The sequence below is a fragment of the Tyto alba genome, unplaced genomic scaffold (genome assembly GCF_018691265.1).
Source record: "Tyto alba isolate M040663 unplaced genomic scaffold, T.alba_DEE_v4.0 Super-Scaffold_1000006, whole genome shotgun sequence".
Classification (NCBI taxonomy): domain Eukaryota; kingdom Metazoa; phylum Chordata; class Aves; order Strigiformes; family Tytonidae; genus Tyto; species Tyto alba.
The window spans coordinates 7,685,219-7,702,689 of NW_024881272.1; the positions used below are offsets into that span (position 1 = coordinate 7,685,219).

General features: G+C 38.2%; 1 protein-coding gene across 9 annotated transcripts in view; it reads left to right on the forward strand.

The window, feature by feature from the left end:
* DNM3 (dynamin 3) overlaps positions 1-17,471 on the forward strand; it is a 186,643-nt gene that overhangs the window by 116,864 nt on the left and 52,308 nt on the right. For 7 of the 9 annotated variants that reach the window (XM_042804531.1, XM_042804487.1, XM_042804492.1 and 4 more), the window contains 3 exons: positions 1,073-1,182; positions 12,659-12,770; positions 16,647-16,658. In XM_042804531.1, the coding sequence (XP_042660465.1) occupies positions 1,073-1,182; positions 12,659-12,770; positions 16,647-16,658 (234 nt within the window). The remainder of the gene's footprint in view (positions 1-1,072; positions 1,183-12,658; positions 12,771-16,646; positions 16,659-17,471) is intronic. The other 2 variants (XM_042804497.1, XM_042804539.1) reach the window with 1 other exon arrangement.

Here is a 17,471-nt window from a genome sequence, read left to right on the forward strand (position 1 = left end):
ATCTGCTGCACAAATTCCAGAGCATAAATCCTCTCCCTTCTCCATTGCTGCCATGGTAATGGGACCAGACTTAACAGTACCTTAATGGCCTTTGAAAGCTGTTAAACTCTGTACGGTGCTAGGACCCTTGTCAGCAATTTTATCGTGATGTGCAAAACCAGAATGGGGGTATGAGGATGCAAATATTGCCCCTCTTGTCTTTGGGTCTCTTCTACTTAGTATCAGGTGTATTTACAAAGCAAGATGGAGAGGTTTGCCCTGGTTTAAGGACTTCAAGGAAGTTTAACACAATGGGAACATCTGATACTGTTAGGGGTTTTTTGTTCTGACATCATAAAGTACTTTGAGAGTGTTACCAGTCCTTAACTGGAGTGACAGGAAGCAAGAAACCTAGAAAAGGTGAAATTATAGTGATTGTGCAGTAAATGAGAGTTGTGATGAAAATGCAAAAGGAGTTGGCTATAGCAGGAGTGAATAGATCATTCCTGCTGTTTGGAGAAGCAAGCTGGTTAGCTTAGAGTCTGGTTTTGTTTGTATACTGTATATATAAAACCTTGATGAAGATATGATTTTGATTGATTTGTATGATATTTTGTATTTTCCACCAGAGGAATGAAAATTTATCCCTGGGACCATCAAGTGCCACTGCTAAATAATTAACAATAGTAATTCTAGACAGAGATTAATTTTATGTCACAGGCTACTGCAGTTGTTATGCAGACATAGTAGAAGAGTTCTGTATTGCTTAGACACTTCCAGTTTAGTTAAGTCTGACCCTTTTCTTTTTAGAATTCAGAGGAGTGAAGAATAATAAATGTAGATGCTTATGTGTTTGAGATAGAATTTTTTTTATTAGGAAATGGTTTAAAAGGGTCAGTGAAAAACAGAACTGGAATTGAGGTATCACTTCTGTTACAGGTATGTTTATGAAAGAGAAGCAGAAATTTCAATTTTGGATGTTCCCTTATGACGATAAATGTACTGAAGGCATTACCAACTAAACAGAGCTTGATGAGTTCAAGCTTCTTTGAAACTTCTCACATATTGTTGTTTTAATCTGTTTTTCTTCTAGGAAAAGGAGAAGAAGTATATGCTTCCTTTGGACAACTTGAAAGTGCGAGATGTTGAAAAGAGTTTCATGTCTAGCAAACATATCTTTGCATTGTTTAACACGGAACAGAGGTAAGAAAATGTGCTATTCTGCAGATACTTCTACAAAACTGTATCTAGCGGAGCATTTTAATAACTAGGAGTACAGTTCTGGTATTTCCACTGTGTCAAGTGAAGAAACATCTTTATATTCTTGATTTATCTGCTTCTTTGCTGTTGCATAACTGTGGGATGAAAGGTAGTGTCCTCCTTAGCCACTCATGGGGTGAAACAGCTCCATGATTAGTCATCTAGTTCTTCTGCACGGCTGAATAATCATCTCCTGATCCTATTTTTGTTTTGTTTGGCAATCACCTAGGCTTACCAAAACATTCATGACTTTTGTACCTTGTGACCAGATTCAACTGGTGTAAATCACAAAAGTGTCATTGCTTTACACTTTCTCAAGTGGAAAATCTTGTCTGTTTGTAGTCTTGGGAGTCATTCTATTGTTTGTTTGGATTTATATACTGCTGAATGCAGAACAAATGAGATTCCTCTGCTTCCCTAATTAATAGAATCTTTGCTTTGTAGTGCTTGCCTCATACTTCCATTCAGACTCTGATTTAAGTGATGTGGGTACTCTATGGAAGCCTACTCCTGATGCACAGCCAGTTCAGATTACTGTGCACAAATAAGTCAATGAAACCTAACACTTAAGGACGTACAAATGACCTGTAAATTTTATTTTTTTTTTACTGAAGAGGAGAGTTGCATTCACAGCTGTCTCGGTGGAATTGCACTTGAGCAGATAAGGTGCAATTTCTGTAAGTTCTTTTTTCAGGAAAATAAGTAAAATGAATTGTAGCAGTAGCATGGATAGATGCCCTTGTTTTCCTCTTATCTTCTGCTAAGTCCCTTCACACCCACTCCCCCATTGTGTTGCCAAAGCTTGACAATACGTTCAGATGTTGTTTGCGATGATGAGGGCTGGATGTGGCTCCCTGCAGAGCCAGCTGTTGTTGCTCCTGAACTGGCCAGAAATAGTCCTTTCAGAAGCAAGGAATGCCCCTCCCTCCTGCAAAGCAAAAGCAAAGCACAGGATTTCTGGGCTGTCAAGTTTTTGCTGGCCCCAGAAACATGAGGATGCAATGTGAGTCTCGCTCTGAACTACCCCATGAAGGCTTTGCCTACATCTGCTGAGATCTCAGCTAGCCTACATGTGGACATTGTCTGCCAGGAGATGCCCTTTGAAAATATGTCACACACATACTTGCTGGGAATAAGATTTCAAACACTTGACCACTTGCATCTCTGGAGTACAGAAGAAAGCTTTGGAAAACTTGTCATGTTTTTAAAAACATAAATGATCTTCAGATGCTGGAAATTAGTGTAATTATGATTATTCTGCTATAGATATGTGTGAATCATCCCAACATTGCACATACATCAGTCAAGAAAGATAACTTTGTCCTGGTGGCTTGATGTCGCCTGTACATACTAAGTTCCTTCCATGAGAAATCTGTTAATTTTAACTCATTGTTTCTCCTTTGTTTTGGCTAATGGCTTTTGAACACTTTATCTTAAATACTAATCACTGAACTGCTACAAAAATCCAAGAGAAGCATGCATTTCCATTGGCAAGTTTGGGATTTGTTTGGGTGTTATATTCATTCGCATTCACTTTCTCACTGGGTCTTTGTACACACTGGACAACAAGGATTTCAAAATCAGATGTCTAAAATGTTTGCCATGTCTGTAATAACCCTGCCCATTTGGGCTGTGAGTGGACTCTCCAGCATCTGCAAGCTGCTCTAAAAACATCCTTATATCTATATGGGCATGTTAAGACATGACACCACAGTGATAAGACAACAAAATAACTTTGTCTTGGGAGAGGCTGTTTATGGATGCAGTATTGCAGCTTAAAAAGGAGGCAGAAGTTGTTCTTGAAATATTTATTGAATCCTAATTACAACGGCAATTCCTCTGTTACTATGAAAGAGCTGACTTTTTTATATTTCTAAAAATCTTCTTGCTGGCACAAATTGGTCAAAGCTAGTTTAGCATCACTTTCCACTGTCTCCTAAATTTATAGATTATGTCAGCAGAAGCAGGGATATTGGGGCTTCAGTAAAGTGATCTGGCCCAGAACTGCGGACTGTGCTCCCTCTCCCAGATTCTTCGTGAAACTGAAACAGGGAATCAGGAAAGATCTGTTGAAACAATGAATCTCGTTGTTGTTTTACTTTATGCTAACCTGTTGATTTCTGGTTTATGAATGGGGGTGTGGAGGTGTGTATGTGAATATGGCTTGCTTGCTTTTCAAAATTCATGTAAAAATTAACTTAGTTTCTGGTTTGGTTTTTTTGTTTTGTTTTTTTTTTTTTTTCTTTTTGGGGTGGGGAGAAGGGAGTGGTTGGCCTTTTTAATTAAAAAAACCTTAGCAATTGAGAAAAAAAGAGGAAGCTGATTTCTGAGTTTGCCCACTGAGGGTTCTGGTTATGGAACCATTTTGCTATTTAAGATGTAGATCATTAAAAAACAAAGGCAAAATCATCTGTTCCAGCTTCTATAATAGCATGGAGATTATTCGATATCTCTTTTTTTTCTCATAATCTGCAGCATTTTTTTTCATTGACTATGCAAACTTTCTTAATATTCAATTAAAGTATTTTAATTTTCAGTCAGAATCCCTTTAGGAGAAGAATTTTAATAAGCTTATTCTCTTTTTCATAACCAGCCCCTCACTGCATAGGTATTTGCTACAGCCATATGTTTCTGATACTGTACATTTCAATAGTTTCCTGGATTATACCCTGCATTTTTTCCATTTATGAAAACCTTTCCAGTTCTGAAATATAGTTACCAGGAAAATGCTCATTGCACTGCATAGAAGGAAAATACATCTTGAGTTAGCTGAAGCTTGGGGATAAATGCAGAAGGAAACTAACGGTACCTGTCATTTTGATTTACTGCAGAAGTCAACAGTTCTCTGACAGGAATCAAATGTGACTTGGTAATGTATAGTGAATGCAGACTGTGACGATTGATTTCACAGTGAAGATAAATTCTCATGAAATGAACATAATTGTTTGTTTATGAAAAGGCTGTGTTGTGAAATAATTATTTTCCTGTTACTTTCTAATTACAATTTAAAAAAAAGGAAAGAAAAAAAAAAAAAAAGAACATTCTATGTGTTAAAGAGATATGGTAGTGCTTAAAGAATGGGGGGGGAGAATGGGGAGGGGTGAGTTTTGTCTTTCAGTAAACTAATTTATTTAAAGTTTTTGAGTGGACTCATCTAGTTAATTTATAGACACTATGGAAGACCTTTGGAGATGGTCTTCTCTAGCTTACTTACTTTAGCAATACTTGATATTAAAACAAAGTATATTAGAGTAAGTGCCCTTTGGCCATGTCCATCTACAGGATTCTGCATTTAAGCAACTGAAGTTGAGCTGTAGGGCCAAGCAGCATGTGTCTAAACCTAAAGCTGTCAAGAAAGTGAGTGCTATTTTGTGTTAACCATCCTTTTCTCCTCCACAATAAACTACTGGCAAGTCTTTTAGATGGGAAAAGAGATCAAATATATTAAAAGTATTGGAAAATAATTACACTGTAGGAAAGAAACCTAATGTTTGCACTACTGCTGTAGAACATAGTGTGATATTGTGTAGACATAGCTACTGCTTGACTTTCCTAGGCAGAGCTAAGAATGAGGAAGAGAGGCTTTTGTCTGCACCTGTGCTTACATACACTAGATTAACCTGGGATGTCCTCACTGATGAATGCATAAGACTCTTGTGCACATTCAATAACAAAACAAATTCTGCCCATCCCAGAAAGTTTACTTTTCCTATAGGATTTAATTGCAAACACTTTGCCTGTTCCCCATATATTTCCTGGAAAAATTAACTGCTGATTGGTGCTTTTTCTTTTAGCTAAGTACTGTAGTCTGGGACAAGAACTGTAGTCTCAAATGCACCTCCCTTTAGGATCTATACAATGGTCACATCTCTCCCTAATTAAGAAGGGCAAACAGTCATTATTTCTCATGATCTTGTCCAGTTGACTACAGAATCCACATGGCACTATTTTACTAGATTCTGTGTTGTTCTAAAGTAATCTTTTGCCTTTGCAGCAGAGTAGTTGCACTTTTTTCCTGATTTGTTGGTCAATAAATTATATTGCTGTATTACATCTCCATCAACATACTTCTACTCTTTTAAATACAGGAGGAATGATGAGTAAAAACTCTCTTTTTTTGCTACAAGCAGAGAAAAAGTTTCCACCTCTCATCCAACTCTGGGGAGATTGATTCTTTCTCTTTTGTGGGAGAAGAGATTCTACTAGGTAAAGATTTTTGGGATTATAAAATGGTAGTAGGATGAAGTGTTTGCTGAGTTGGTGAATTTTCAGGCTTTTTCTATCAATACTGGGAGTAGCAACCATACGCTGAGGAAGAATTACCTGGCACAGAGTCCCTTACCAGTAGTCTTTTTTTATGCAGGGAGCTCTGTTCCTCTTCTGACTCATTCCTTTCTGTGGAGCCAAAGAAGCAGAAACAGTGTGTGAAATTCTCCCTTCTTGCAGAGGAAGATCCCACCAAGTCTCCCTCTATTTTACTTTTCTCCCACCCAGGATCCAGATGAAATGGAATAATGGTGTCCTTTTCCTCACCTCTGAGGTTCTCTATGATAGGGGGATGTGAGGAGCAAAGTCAAAGCACAGAACAGTTCCTGTTTGCCTTCACAAGAATAGGTTCCTAAGAGCTAAATGCTTCTCAGTAATCATGAAGCAGTGTGACAGAACCTACCATCCCTGCATGAGATCTGACTGTCTGAGGCAGGCTTATTGTAGAAACAGATCCTTAATCTGAGAAACAGATGAATGTCAAGAGGAGAGCGATCAAAAGGAAGCTCTGAGGGCACACAATAGGACTGGAAATAGAACTGCCAGATGATGAATTTTAGCTACTGACTCATGAGTACACTCTGACTGTCAGGAATCATATTGCACAAGAAACTGTGTTGTCTACCAGGACCCAGGAAAGTATGCTATGTCTACTAAGTGAGAGGTGTGACAGTATTTATTTTGGGTGCATGTTGTTGGCTGAGTGTTGCTCTAGAAGGGGATGGAGCACAAGTCTTCTCTGGGACTCCGAATGCACTAGAGCTTTAAGTACTGAATTTCTTCTTATGGACAGCAACTGGTTAACTGCTATCCATATATGAGGGAAATTGGACAAGAGCCAAAATAAAGGGAACTAGTGAAAGGAGACCGGGTCAGAGGAGGTGTTGGATGGAAGCCAGGCTAAAGGAGAAAGCCTAAGATGAGATGTATGTTAAGTTACTGTTTTTGAATTACTCAGAAAGCTAAGCCCCGGGAAGAGCTAAACTGTAAGCTATTCAGAGCCCTCTCTGTTAAAAATGGAAGAATGAGAATCTATTTAATTTAAAAACCCCACAAATTTAATCCAGAAAATAGCTGCTGATGTTTGTATACAAACTTCTAAGATGCTGGTGAGTATAGTTAAGATTAGGAAGAATATACAAACCCAAGCCTTTACCCCCCAAGTCCATTCCATTTAAAAAAAATAAAAAGCAAAAAAAAAAGGTAGGTTTTTTTTTCTGGAATGTTTCCTTTTTGTCATCTTTGACATGATTGTATGATAATAAATAAAACATAATATGGTGGATAGGTGGTGCAGGTACTGAGGTTTAAAACTGGTATTACCAAGCAAAAAGGGGTTCTTTGGGAAAGGAAACAGCAGTGCCAAACCCATACCTTAAATATGATCGTTACTCTGTACTTGAAGAAAATTCCGTAAGTGATTGTGTGGGGTCTGAAATATTAGTGACACCTACCAGAGACACGGGTGTTGTAAGCATGGGTGAAGTCATGGCTGGTAGTCTTGACTCAGCCCGCAGGACAGCTTCCCCGTGCTTGTGACCCAGCAGGGTCTGGTCCCACAGCCCCGAGCAGCACGGGGCTGGAGCGGGAGACGTGTTCCCTCCATGCGTGATGGGGGACTGGCAGCTGTGAGCTGCTCTCGCGTCTGTGTGGCCCCGAGGCGGGTTCCAAAACAGGCTTCCATCCCTCACCACAAAAACGATCAAACCTTCTTCTCCAGGGAATTATGGAATATTTTAGTGCCAGTTACTGTTACTACTGCACATTTTGGCCTGTGTGATATTAGTTTTGGCTGCATTTCTATTCTGGATTATGTATAGAACTCTAGATACTTCATTGTCTGGGCTTGGCTATATACTGATCAGCATATCTTCCATTCATTTTCACCTTAAAATTGTGTGGTTTTGTGTGTGTGAACTTGAAAAGATCCTTATACTTCTGGGAGACCACTTCCATGAGTGAGGTAGTAAAATCTTTAAGTGCTATTATTTCATAACATTGTCTCAGAGATTGTCTCCTTGGCTTTTCTGGATATTAAGAAAAAAATCTTCAGAGACGTGTAATTAACTGTAATTAGCATTCACATTGGACTGATCTGAAATGACATGCCTTGATAGAAAATGTTAGTCATTGCTGTTAACTCAGAGCAGATGGTCATTTTTGTTTCTTTAAAATAAATGATTTGCAGAACTTCCAGTAGAGCTTTCTTATATGAAAAATAGTGCATGTATTCAAACCGGCCATTGTGGAATTACAAGTGTCTAAAATGGTATACTAAGACTATGATTGAATAAGTAGAGAGTATACAGTAGAAGTGCAGGTTGAATAAGTAGAGAACATAGAGTAAAGTTTCATCCAAAACTATCTTTCCTGCTTGTGCATGTGTAATTGGAGTAACTGGATTCTATTATTTTCTCCCATTTTCATTTTAGGTGACTATTTATGAAACCCATATTCTATATGATTTTAATTTCAATCAAATAAGAAATATCTAAGGATTGAATCTTCTGCTGTTTTTTCATGGAATAAAATAGGACCACTTTGCATTTGGTTCTAGATTTCTAATGTTCATTTTAATTCTGCTTGCATCCTAATAAGAAGACCAGATGTTTACCAAAAAATTGTTTGAGAGGATAAGCACAGTTGTTTGAAATCCATGTAAAAGAAGATACTCATTTATCTTTCAGTCTGTGTGAGCAGCTTTTCTTGTTTCATTGTGACTGCTGAAGTTAAATGTGGTTTTGTGTTCTTTGAAGGATTTAAGTAGCTTATAGGCACAATTCTAAAAATTTCACTAGTGTTCTTGCTCTGTAATTGCTGTTCTGTCTCCTCCCATATTTGCAATAATAAATGCATCGTTTCATCTTGGTTTGTATTTTTTATCTCTATAAAAAAAATTCCATGCTTATACAGTACATCTTTGTCTACTGAAACATTCCAGATCCAACTCAATCTAAAAGCTGTCAATGCATATGGTTAATATATAGATAAGCATTAATATATAGGCACGCATATTAATTAGGTTTGCAATGTGTCTACAGTGGTTGTCCTTAAAATCTTTCCAGGTTTGTTGGAGATAAATATTTAATCTTATTTTTAGTATACATCTTGAGGTCTAGCAGTTGTTTTTGCTCACATAGCAAGCAATTTTGATGTGCAGCTGCTGTAGAGGAAAACCTGCTGGTATTGCCTCTACTGTAGCAGGCAACTAGAAGGTTCTTTCTTTGTGGTTTTCAGTTGTGTGTTATTCACCTGTTGATCCTGGATTCTATAGTTCTGCTATTTTATAGGCAATCAAACCTCTATGCAATGTTGACAGCCCAGGCTTCAGGACTAGTGGGACAGGAATCTTAGTAACTCTCAGCTGGGCTCAGTCTTCAAATTTATCTGGCACTTCTCCGTTTCCTCTTGTGCACTTTCAAATACCCTAGTGCATTGCTGCATTTTCATGTTTGGATTCTTCCATGATGGGAGGGGCTAAATAAATACCTATGGACAAAGTAAAGGCAATTCCTGCATTAGAAAGTTCACTTTGGTCCCTGAAATATATGTGGGGGAGGGGGTGAGGGAAAGAATCCAGTGTGCTGGAAACAAAAGTAATAATAAAGTGAAGAAGTTGTTGAGTAAGCAGAGTTACAGCTGGGTATCTGCTGGACTTTCAAATAATGGGCCTGATCTAGAGAAGGTGTGTCCTGAGTATGGAACCATTCCAGAATTGGAAATGATGCCTTTAGTCCAATTGTCTGTTCATCTCCATAAGCAATTATGTTGTGGTTTTTCTGGAATGCAGTTCTTGGGGTTTATTTATCTAGAGTACAATAAAATCTGCTGATAACAAATGTTAACCTTTTGTATTTTTCACTCTGGAAAAAAAGTAGTATGTTAATTTCCAGTAATGCCATGATAGATATATTTTCATGTACTATGCAGGGTATTAAAGTACAAGGATGAGACTCTACAGGAGGAAGTAGCATAGGTAGATGTGGTATATGCATGTAGCTTTGCACACAGCTTCCCCATTCATGTGTTCACATTTTAAAAATGTTAAAAATTCAAGGGACATGTTGCACACAAATTGTACTTCTAGGCATGTTCCCATTCATTGTATCTGTTTTGTGTCTACAGTCCCTTAGATTTAAAGATGCCTGAATATCAACAAGATTTGTATTGTTGAGAGTTCATCTTTTTGCTTCTTGGTATCCTGCATTATATCATTCTCTTTTATGTATAACATCCCATTTAGCTGCTATAGAGATGACAATGAGAACATGACTTCACTGTATTCCATATGGACTAAGTAGGTGAGGATTGAGTAGTAACTGTTTCTATGCTGATATATTCAGTAATTTTAAAAAGTGGAAGAGAGAACAAAACAGAAAATGTGAATTGTATTCTAGATCGTTGTTACAGCTTTCCATGAGATGCCAGTGGATTCCTAATGAGTAAAACATGTTAATGTGTTTTTGTAAGATTCCGCTAGTAACAGAAGAAGGACACACTCTTTTCAGAAGTTATTTTGGTTTTTTTTTCCTTTGAAAAGTTCCTGTGCCTGTCAGCCTTTCTGGAAGAAAGAAAGGCAAAGGAAGTCTAGTAGGAAGGAAGCTGATTTGGGAGGCAAGCTTCCATTCACCTATGCTGCTGTAAGCTTCCTATGAGTTCTGGCTCAGTGTGTATATCCTTCAGTTCCTCACTTATGTCGAAACTTGTGGTGGGTCAGATTAGCAACACTAAAATGGTGGAGCTCTCAGATACTACAGGGAGGGGGGCCATGGAGAGCTGGAGACATCAGCTGCTTGGCCATGAGGTGTCCCTAGACTTATGAAAAGTCTTGATATGGAGACAAGAATGCAGGACTGCCAGGTCCCATGTGTTCAAAGCAGTTGGCTAAAATCCCTTCTTGTACAGCTATGCTTGATGTAGCAAGTCACAAAAATGCCAAAAAGTTTAATATATAACATGACAGTCCTGAAAAAATGTTTTCACAAGCTGGTGTCATGTTGTTTTGCTCTTGCAGATAAGTATTTTTGGAACTTTGCTATCCCTATGTTTTACAGCCTTTATTTGCTCTATTGTTATTTTTAGTCATCCTTTCTGAGAGTACCCTTTTACCATTTCAGTGTTCTATTTCTTCAAAGTTATAGCTGCTTACTTAACTTCACAAAAAACTTATCTCAGTAGAAGTTTCTCCTAACAATAAATTAAAGCATTTATTTCTGGTTGTTTCATTTTGGTTTTTGTTTTCTTTTTATCGAGTTCTTTGTTTTGTTCAGTACAAGTTGACTTGGAGTTCTACAATATTGCAAATTAAATAAAATTCAGGTGTTTTGTCGTCAGTTTAAGATAAGGTCATCCAGGCTATTATTTGCCTTAAGGCAGGGTTAGTACCGTTGGAGTCAGGGGAAAAATTGGGTTTAATTTTCAGTTTCTAGTCAATAAAAAAAACCCATAGAGCTTTCAGTCATTCGTACCATCAGTGGCTTTGCCTAAACTATGGGACCTGAGCCTTCAGTGTCTCTGTGTCTCTTTGTGGGCTGGTTTCTCTGGGAAGGAAGCATGGGCATGCTGCCCTGAGCAGCACGGAAGCCAGCACCAGTGGCATCTCCCATCTGGAGGCTTGCAAGGAGCAGTGCAAGCCTGGTGCTGAGCACACCTGCCTGGCTGCTCAGATGTAGCCATCGAAATTGGTGAGAATTATGTCACCCACGTAAGGAAATCTGAGTATTTCCTTTATTCTTTGCAGTTTTGAATGCAATCTGTAAGCCTGCTAAAAATACCCGATTTGCCTCTATTCAGATGTGGGTATACTCTGGTTGCTATACTGTGGTTTCACAGCTGATAATTTAATGATTAGGTGTCACAGCTGCTTCATGCTCAGGCATGAACACTTACTGTTCAATTACAATTTTTCTACCTGTTTTTTATCTGTTTCCTGAGACTATCCCGAAAAAGCAAGGCTCGGAGCTGTCTGATGACATTGCTGGTAAGGGAAAAGCACTTCCGTGAGTGGGAATTACATCAAGTCGGTTGTATTCCAGCAGTGTGACGCTGAAATCCCACCAGTCCCTGAATGCTAAAGAAATTTGTCTAGGCCGTGATAATAATAGCTTTATTTCCTGGTGCTATACTGTATTCATTTTTTTTTTTCCCCTCAAAATATGTGGCAGGAATGACCTCTGTAGTCGCATAATGGAACCAAAGGACCCCTTGTCATTGCTGTCTTTGGAAGTGAAGTAATCTCCATGAACCCCTCTCCCCACCCCCACTCCCCCTTCTCCATAGCTCGCTAAGGAAAGAAAACAGTCTGGCTGCGATGGAAGATGGATTTTTGTGCAGCTCTCAACATCTAGCAAAATGTGGTTTCCTAACCTTTGTCAGCTAAGCTTGTGGCCTTTCCTAAAAAGACTGTTGGCTGACAAATTTACAGCGATCTGGTCTGTATATAGAATTTGAATTCGGAAACTAATGGCTAAACCGTAAGAGGAAAATCTGTTCTGTTTATTGGAGAATTTACAAGTACCACCATCCTACATATGTATTTTTCCTCCTTTCTCTTTTCTCCCATTAAGTGATTCCCTATATTTATCTAATGATGTGAATTACCTACAAGAGGTGCTATTTAAACGTGCCCCAATTTTCTTACTATGATAACAGACATCAGAAGTTTGTTTTGTTTGTTTAAAATACATGGCTATGATTGTTTTCTTTTCTCTTTTACTGGTGATGTCTAGAAGCTAAAAAACATGGGAAAAGGTTGCATTGTTAATTATTTTGATATTTATTGGTTACAGCAGCAATCAGTTGCAAGACATATAGTTTTGTTGATATGTCTTATGTGTTTGTTCTCTGCATTACAACAGATTTGTTTTTTTTTTTTTTCCTAAAAGTGCTCCATTTTGGTGAAAGCTGGAGAACTGATTTTAAGTAGTTTCATGGTGCTTTCAGAGGATTATTATTTCCAGAGCTGCGCTGTAGCATTCTAAGATATTTTAAGTACTCCGTGTAATTACTAAACAAGCACCTGTCCCATAAACTCTGTTGTCCAAAACAATTACCAAGTAATTTCTGATCCCAAAGGATTTTTAATTTAAAATGCTGTGTGCATGATACAGAGTAGTAAAATGCTAGTTTTACAATGTGGTGCTCTTTCTTCTAGGAATGTTTACAAGGATTACCGTTTCCTTGAGCTAGCCTGTGACTCCCAAGAGGAGGTGGATAGCTGGAAGGCATCTCTGCTACGAGCCGGTGTCTATCCTGATAAATCCTCAGTAAGTTAAACAGCTCACTACTTTTCCAGTAGCTGCTCTGTTTGAGTCAGAAAAACCAATCATATGATCTGGGAAAACACAATGTCTGCAGATAGCTCAAGAAATGGTAGCCTTTTCATTATACTCTTCTGTGGTAATTGTGAAATATTCATAATGAAATATTTTAAGATCAATCTGTGCGTCAAACCTCTATATTAAAAAAAAAAAAAAAAGAAAACTACAAACTAAACCTTCCAAAATGTTTTTCATTGGATCTGTGTAGTAAAAACGGTGAGCAATTTGGGGTTTCCTGAGCTTCGTTGTTTCTATTAATGTCTTCTAAGGTAAAGATGTCCTTTGAAGAGTTTATTCCCTCAAGCTCTGTATTACAGAACTGACAGAAGCATTCCAGGCAATCATGTATATTTATTTTACTGATTCACTGCATGTTTTTTGTGTATTAAACACATGCTAAACCTTTCCAAAGGCAGTTTTACTCAGCTAATTGTCATGTGGAGCATATTGAACATGATACAGTAAAAAAAGCCTCTTAATTTAACAGAAAAGACAGAAAATTGGGAAATGGATTATTCCCAACTACCATTTCATATTTTTTGGACTTAGTTATTTTGATATTTAATATCAAGTGAAGGTTTGAGGAGATGTATCCAGAGAGAAGGCTGACTAGCAAAAATACCTGTCATTTGAGCTTTTGGAAGTTTTCTGTAATGCATGGTTCACCTTTCTTCAGTAAGTCTGCTGGTCTATTAGATTCCTTCAGCAGAAGATCTGTTCTGCGAAATGATGCTTTGATTTTGGAATTTGTTCTTCTCCCTGCTTGTTTTCCATGGGAAGGCCAAGTCCCTTGAGTTCAGGGTCTTGTGCTGTCTTCTACGTCTTCATCTTTTTCTTCCTCATATTTCTCTACTACATATAATACATCCATGGCTTCAAGTATAATTCTGGCTGCCACTTATGCAAACAACCCTCAGCTTCCTCTCTTCATACGAAGTTTCAAGGCTACCATCAAAGATAAATCAGAGAATCCTTGAACTGCTGGGATTCTCCAGTTACTTTGTGAATAAACAGTGATGATGATAATGATTTTTCAGGAATAGTTCGAATACAAATTTAGCAGGAGGCCTCTCAGGTATCTGAGATTTTACCTTTTTTAAAAAAAAATTTTAAAATTTGGTGACTTTTGAGTAAAGTTGCCTGTCCCAGTAGATCAGTTTCTACCTAAGACCACCAGAAGTCATTTTACAAGGATTAGTTATGAGAGGTTACCTAATTAATTACTAGAAACAAAATACCGTGCTGGTTTTGGTTTTTTTCTTGCTCATGTTTTAGTAATGATGTCACAAAAGCCTGTTGCTGCCTCTTGTTTAATTTTGTATTCTGTGACATGTTTATCATATTCATATATCTCTTACTTTTTCTTTAAACAAGACAGACTAGTTGGATTTCTAAACTTCTCTTCTGTCTTCCTGTCTCTCCCTTCCCCCTAAAAATATTTTGTATTCAAAATATGTTTATAAAGGATTCTTGTTTTTGTTTAATGTTGGTCTGTCAAAGGAGTCTTAGATACAAGATGAGAGGCTTCTTTCAAAGACAGAAGGGAGACAAAATTCAGTTCTCCTTTGAGCTGGAACTATCTTTACATTATAAAAAGAGTGAATACTATTGTTTCAAACCCCTGTAGTGTGAAATTCACGCAGTAGTCTCTCAAGCTGTTCAGGAAAGATGCTTGATGCTACTCCAGTCTTGCAAAGCACTTTGTTCCTGCAGGAATAGAGGTCCAAATGTGGATTGCAGATCGGTTGTTAAAGTTTTGAATTTTGCAAAGCAAAGCTCCAAGGCCCAGAGTACCTTAGAAGCTCCAGTGGAACTTAGATAAAAATCAGCAGCATTTCATTGAAATCCTGTGCATAGTCCTCAGTTTCACACCTTCCTCTGACAATATAAAATAGTTTTAATGACACCCCCCCGGTCTTTTATTTTCCTTCAAAGATTTAGACACCATGTTTTTATGTAAGAGAGACTGCCAGGAAATGGCAGCAACTTGCATTTACTTCAGTGCTTCCCCACAGCTTTGCAATTCGGGATTTAAAATGTCAGAGAGGTACCCTAGCCCCTTCCCAGACTGACCTTCTCGCTCTTTTTCTTGTGCAAGTCACAGCTGGTAACTTTTAGTACCCAAGGCTTTGGCATCAGAAGTAGAAAAATTGCTGCATAGAAATGAAAAATAGATTAATAGTGCTGTAAACCTGGAGTATTGCAGTGGTGAAGCTGGCCTGCTTTCTGTAACTGCCCGAGCAGTGTGCACAGCCTGGAATTTGAAAGCTAAGCTGTGTGCTTTCATTAACAGTTCTGCTGCTTGCGTACAAGGACACTGATGTAAAACCCAATGCAGTTGCCCCTAGCTGGGTTCCTTCTGCAGTGGCAGGAAAAGTAGGAATTTGTTACTGAATTCAAGAGATTTGTTCTGAATTCTCACCAGAGGCAGATCTCCCAACTAAGAAAATTAATTTTTCAGTTGTTTTTTCAGTAGTGCTATGTAAAATTGTGTGATTACAGTGGTAACGCGGCTTACTACTTACTGCCACTAATATGAAGTCTCTATTACTAATTTAGTCCTTCAAGCAAGTCCAAGATGGTTGATTTTTAATTATTCTTTTTGCCTAAACAAATCTCATTAATATATTAAAAATTAAAGGCCAGATATCACCCCATTCCTCCATTTCCTTGCTTCATTTTGCCTGTCTTCCTTGGCCCTCTGCACATGGGGATGCACACTCACATTCATCTATTCACTCTCTCATTAACTATCTTTAATCACCCCTCAATGTTGCTTTATAAGCCCCCAAATTCTTTTGCAGTTTTCCAAGTCACCTCCTTCCCCCAAGAGATTTGCTTTTGTCAGGACGTGGGCTTTGACAGACACCCAGATAGCAATGAATCAGTGTTTTTATTTTTCCAACCCATATGCAAGTCAGCTTGCTTGATATAAATCACACTGTGGCCAATTCACTTTGAAACGGGATATGCATTTACCAGCTGACTTTACTGCTGGGTTTCTGGACTGATGCATCCCCAAACCTCCTTTTTTAAAAAATGACTACAACTTTGTGACTAACCTTTCCAGACTGTATTTCTCAACTGCAGGCTGGTGTTTATTTTGGCTGACTTCCCACTGTATAATATACACTGTTCATGCCAGCTCATGGCAAAACTCACAATTAAAAAAAAATAATAGCACAGATGTTTGTCGTAACTTGCTCTGCACACTTTACCTTGCTAGCACCATCCATACCTTTTTCCCTCTCCCCTAATGCCATCTCCTTATTTTTATTACTAATCTAAAAGTTCAATATTTGCTTTTTAAAAAGGATTGAATCGTGAAACTTTCCATTCATTGGCATGTCGTAGGGAGTGGCTGTCATGCAAGGGTAAGCAGACATGTTTAGTGGGTTGCTTTGCATACTGGAAGTTCAGTATTACCATTGCACAAAACCCTCTGGCTTCCCTCCCATCCCTAGATCATTTCAGGCCTTATTTTCTTCTCCCTTGTGTTAGTGTCCACCAACTTCCCAGGAGTTGCTCCTGATATACACTGAAGGAAGCAAAAGTGGAATCAGTATGTTTGTGTAGAGAGGAAGTTCTCAAAACCAGCACGAATTTACAACTTCACTGAACATTTTAAATCCTTTGCAAATGTCCTATGCTTCCCTGGAAGCTGTCTAACTAAAGGATTCAGTGAATGTTCTTTGAGTCAGTTCCTCATCTGGTTTGAGCTGTTTCCAGAACTGTATGAGTTAGACTGTGAATGCATGTAAAATAAATGTATCTAATATTTATTTTTTTTTCTCTCTTTCCTCCTTGCTGCATCCTGCAAAGGGGAACAACAGAGTAAGTTGTTTGTCCTTTTACAAAACCCTTTCGTATCCTGTCTCAAGAGGTTTGTCAGGTTTCTCTTTTGGTTCACACAACTACTGCCTGCATACTCTTAACAGCAAACTCCTGTTAAAAATGTGGGTGCAAAAGTGTCTTCTAGAAAACCATTAATGGGTCTTTGTTTTAATTTTGGGGAAGGAGATGTGTTAAATGTTGCTGAGTGTTGTTTTTTTTAAGGAGGTTCAGTAAGAATGATACTATAAAACAGTACTGGGACCAAAGATTATGAAGGTATAGTAATAAAGACCTTCTGAGGAAAGGTTACTACAGTCTGATGAAACTCATTACAGCTGGATTTTTTGACCATACATCAAAGCTTGTATTAATGGGCAGTTATAAAAACCCAGCACTAAAGTCTTAAATAACAGATTTGCTGGCGTTGTTGGCGAAGCTGAACTAGATCAGTGTACTGGCTTTGAAGGTGCCTTAAAATGGATGGAGGAGGGTGGGGTCAACATTTGACTTGGCTTCTAGACCCTTGATGTGTTCCAGCTGGACAGCAGCAGAAGGGTGTGGGGTGTGGAGAGGGAGAACTGAAATATGCATGGTAGGGTTTTTTTTGAAAGTAAGCAGCACATAAAAAGACAGTTTTGCTGATGTTGATCTGATAAACTAATAATCAAGCGGTTCCCAGGGTTAGTACTCCTTAATGTCATTTTTACTGAGCTTAAGAATGGAAATTGCACATCTCACACTTCGGAATATGATGCAGAGAGAGTTTGTCATATCATGGAAAGCAGTCATACAACTTTTGTGCCTTTTTTTTTT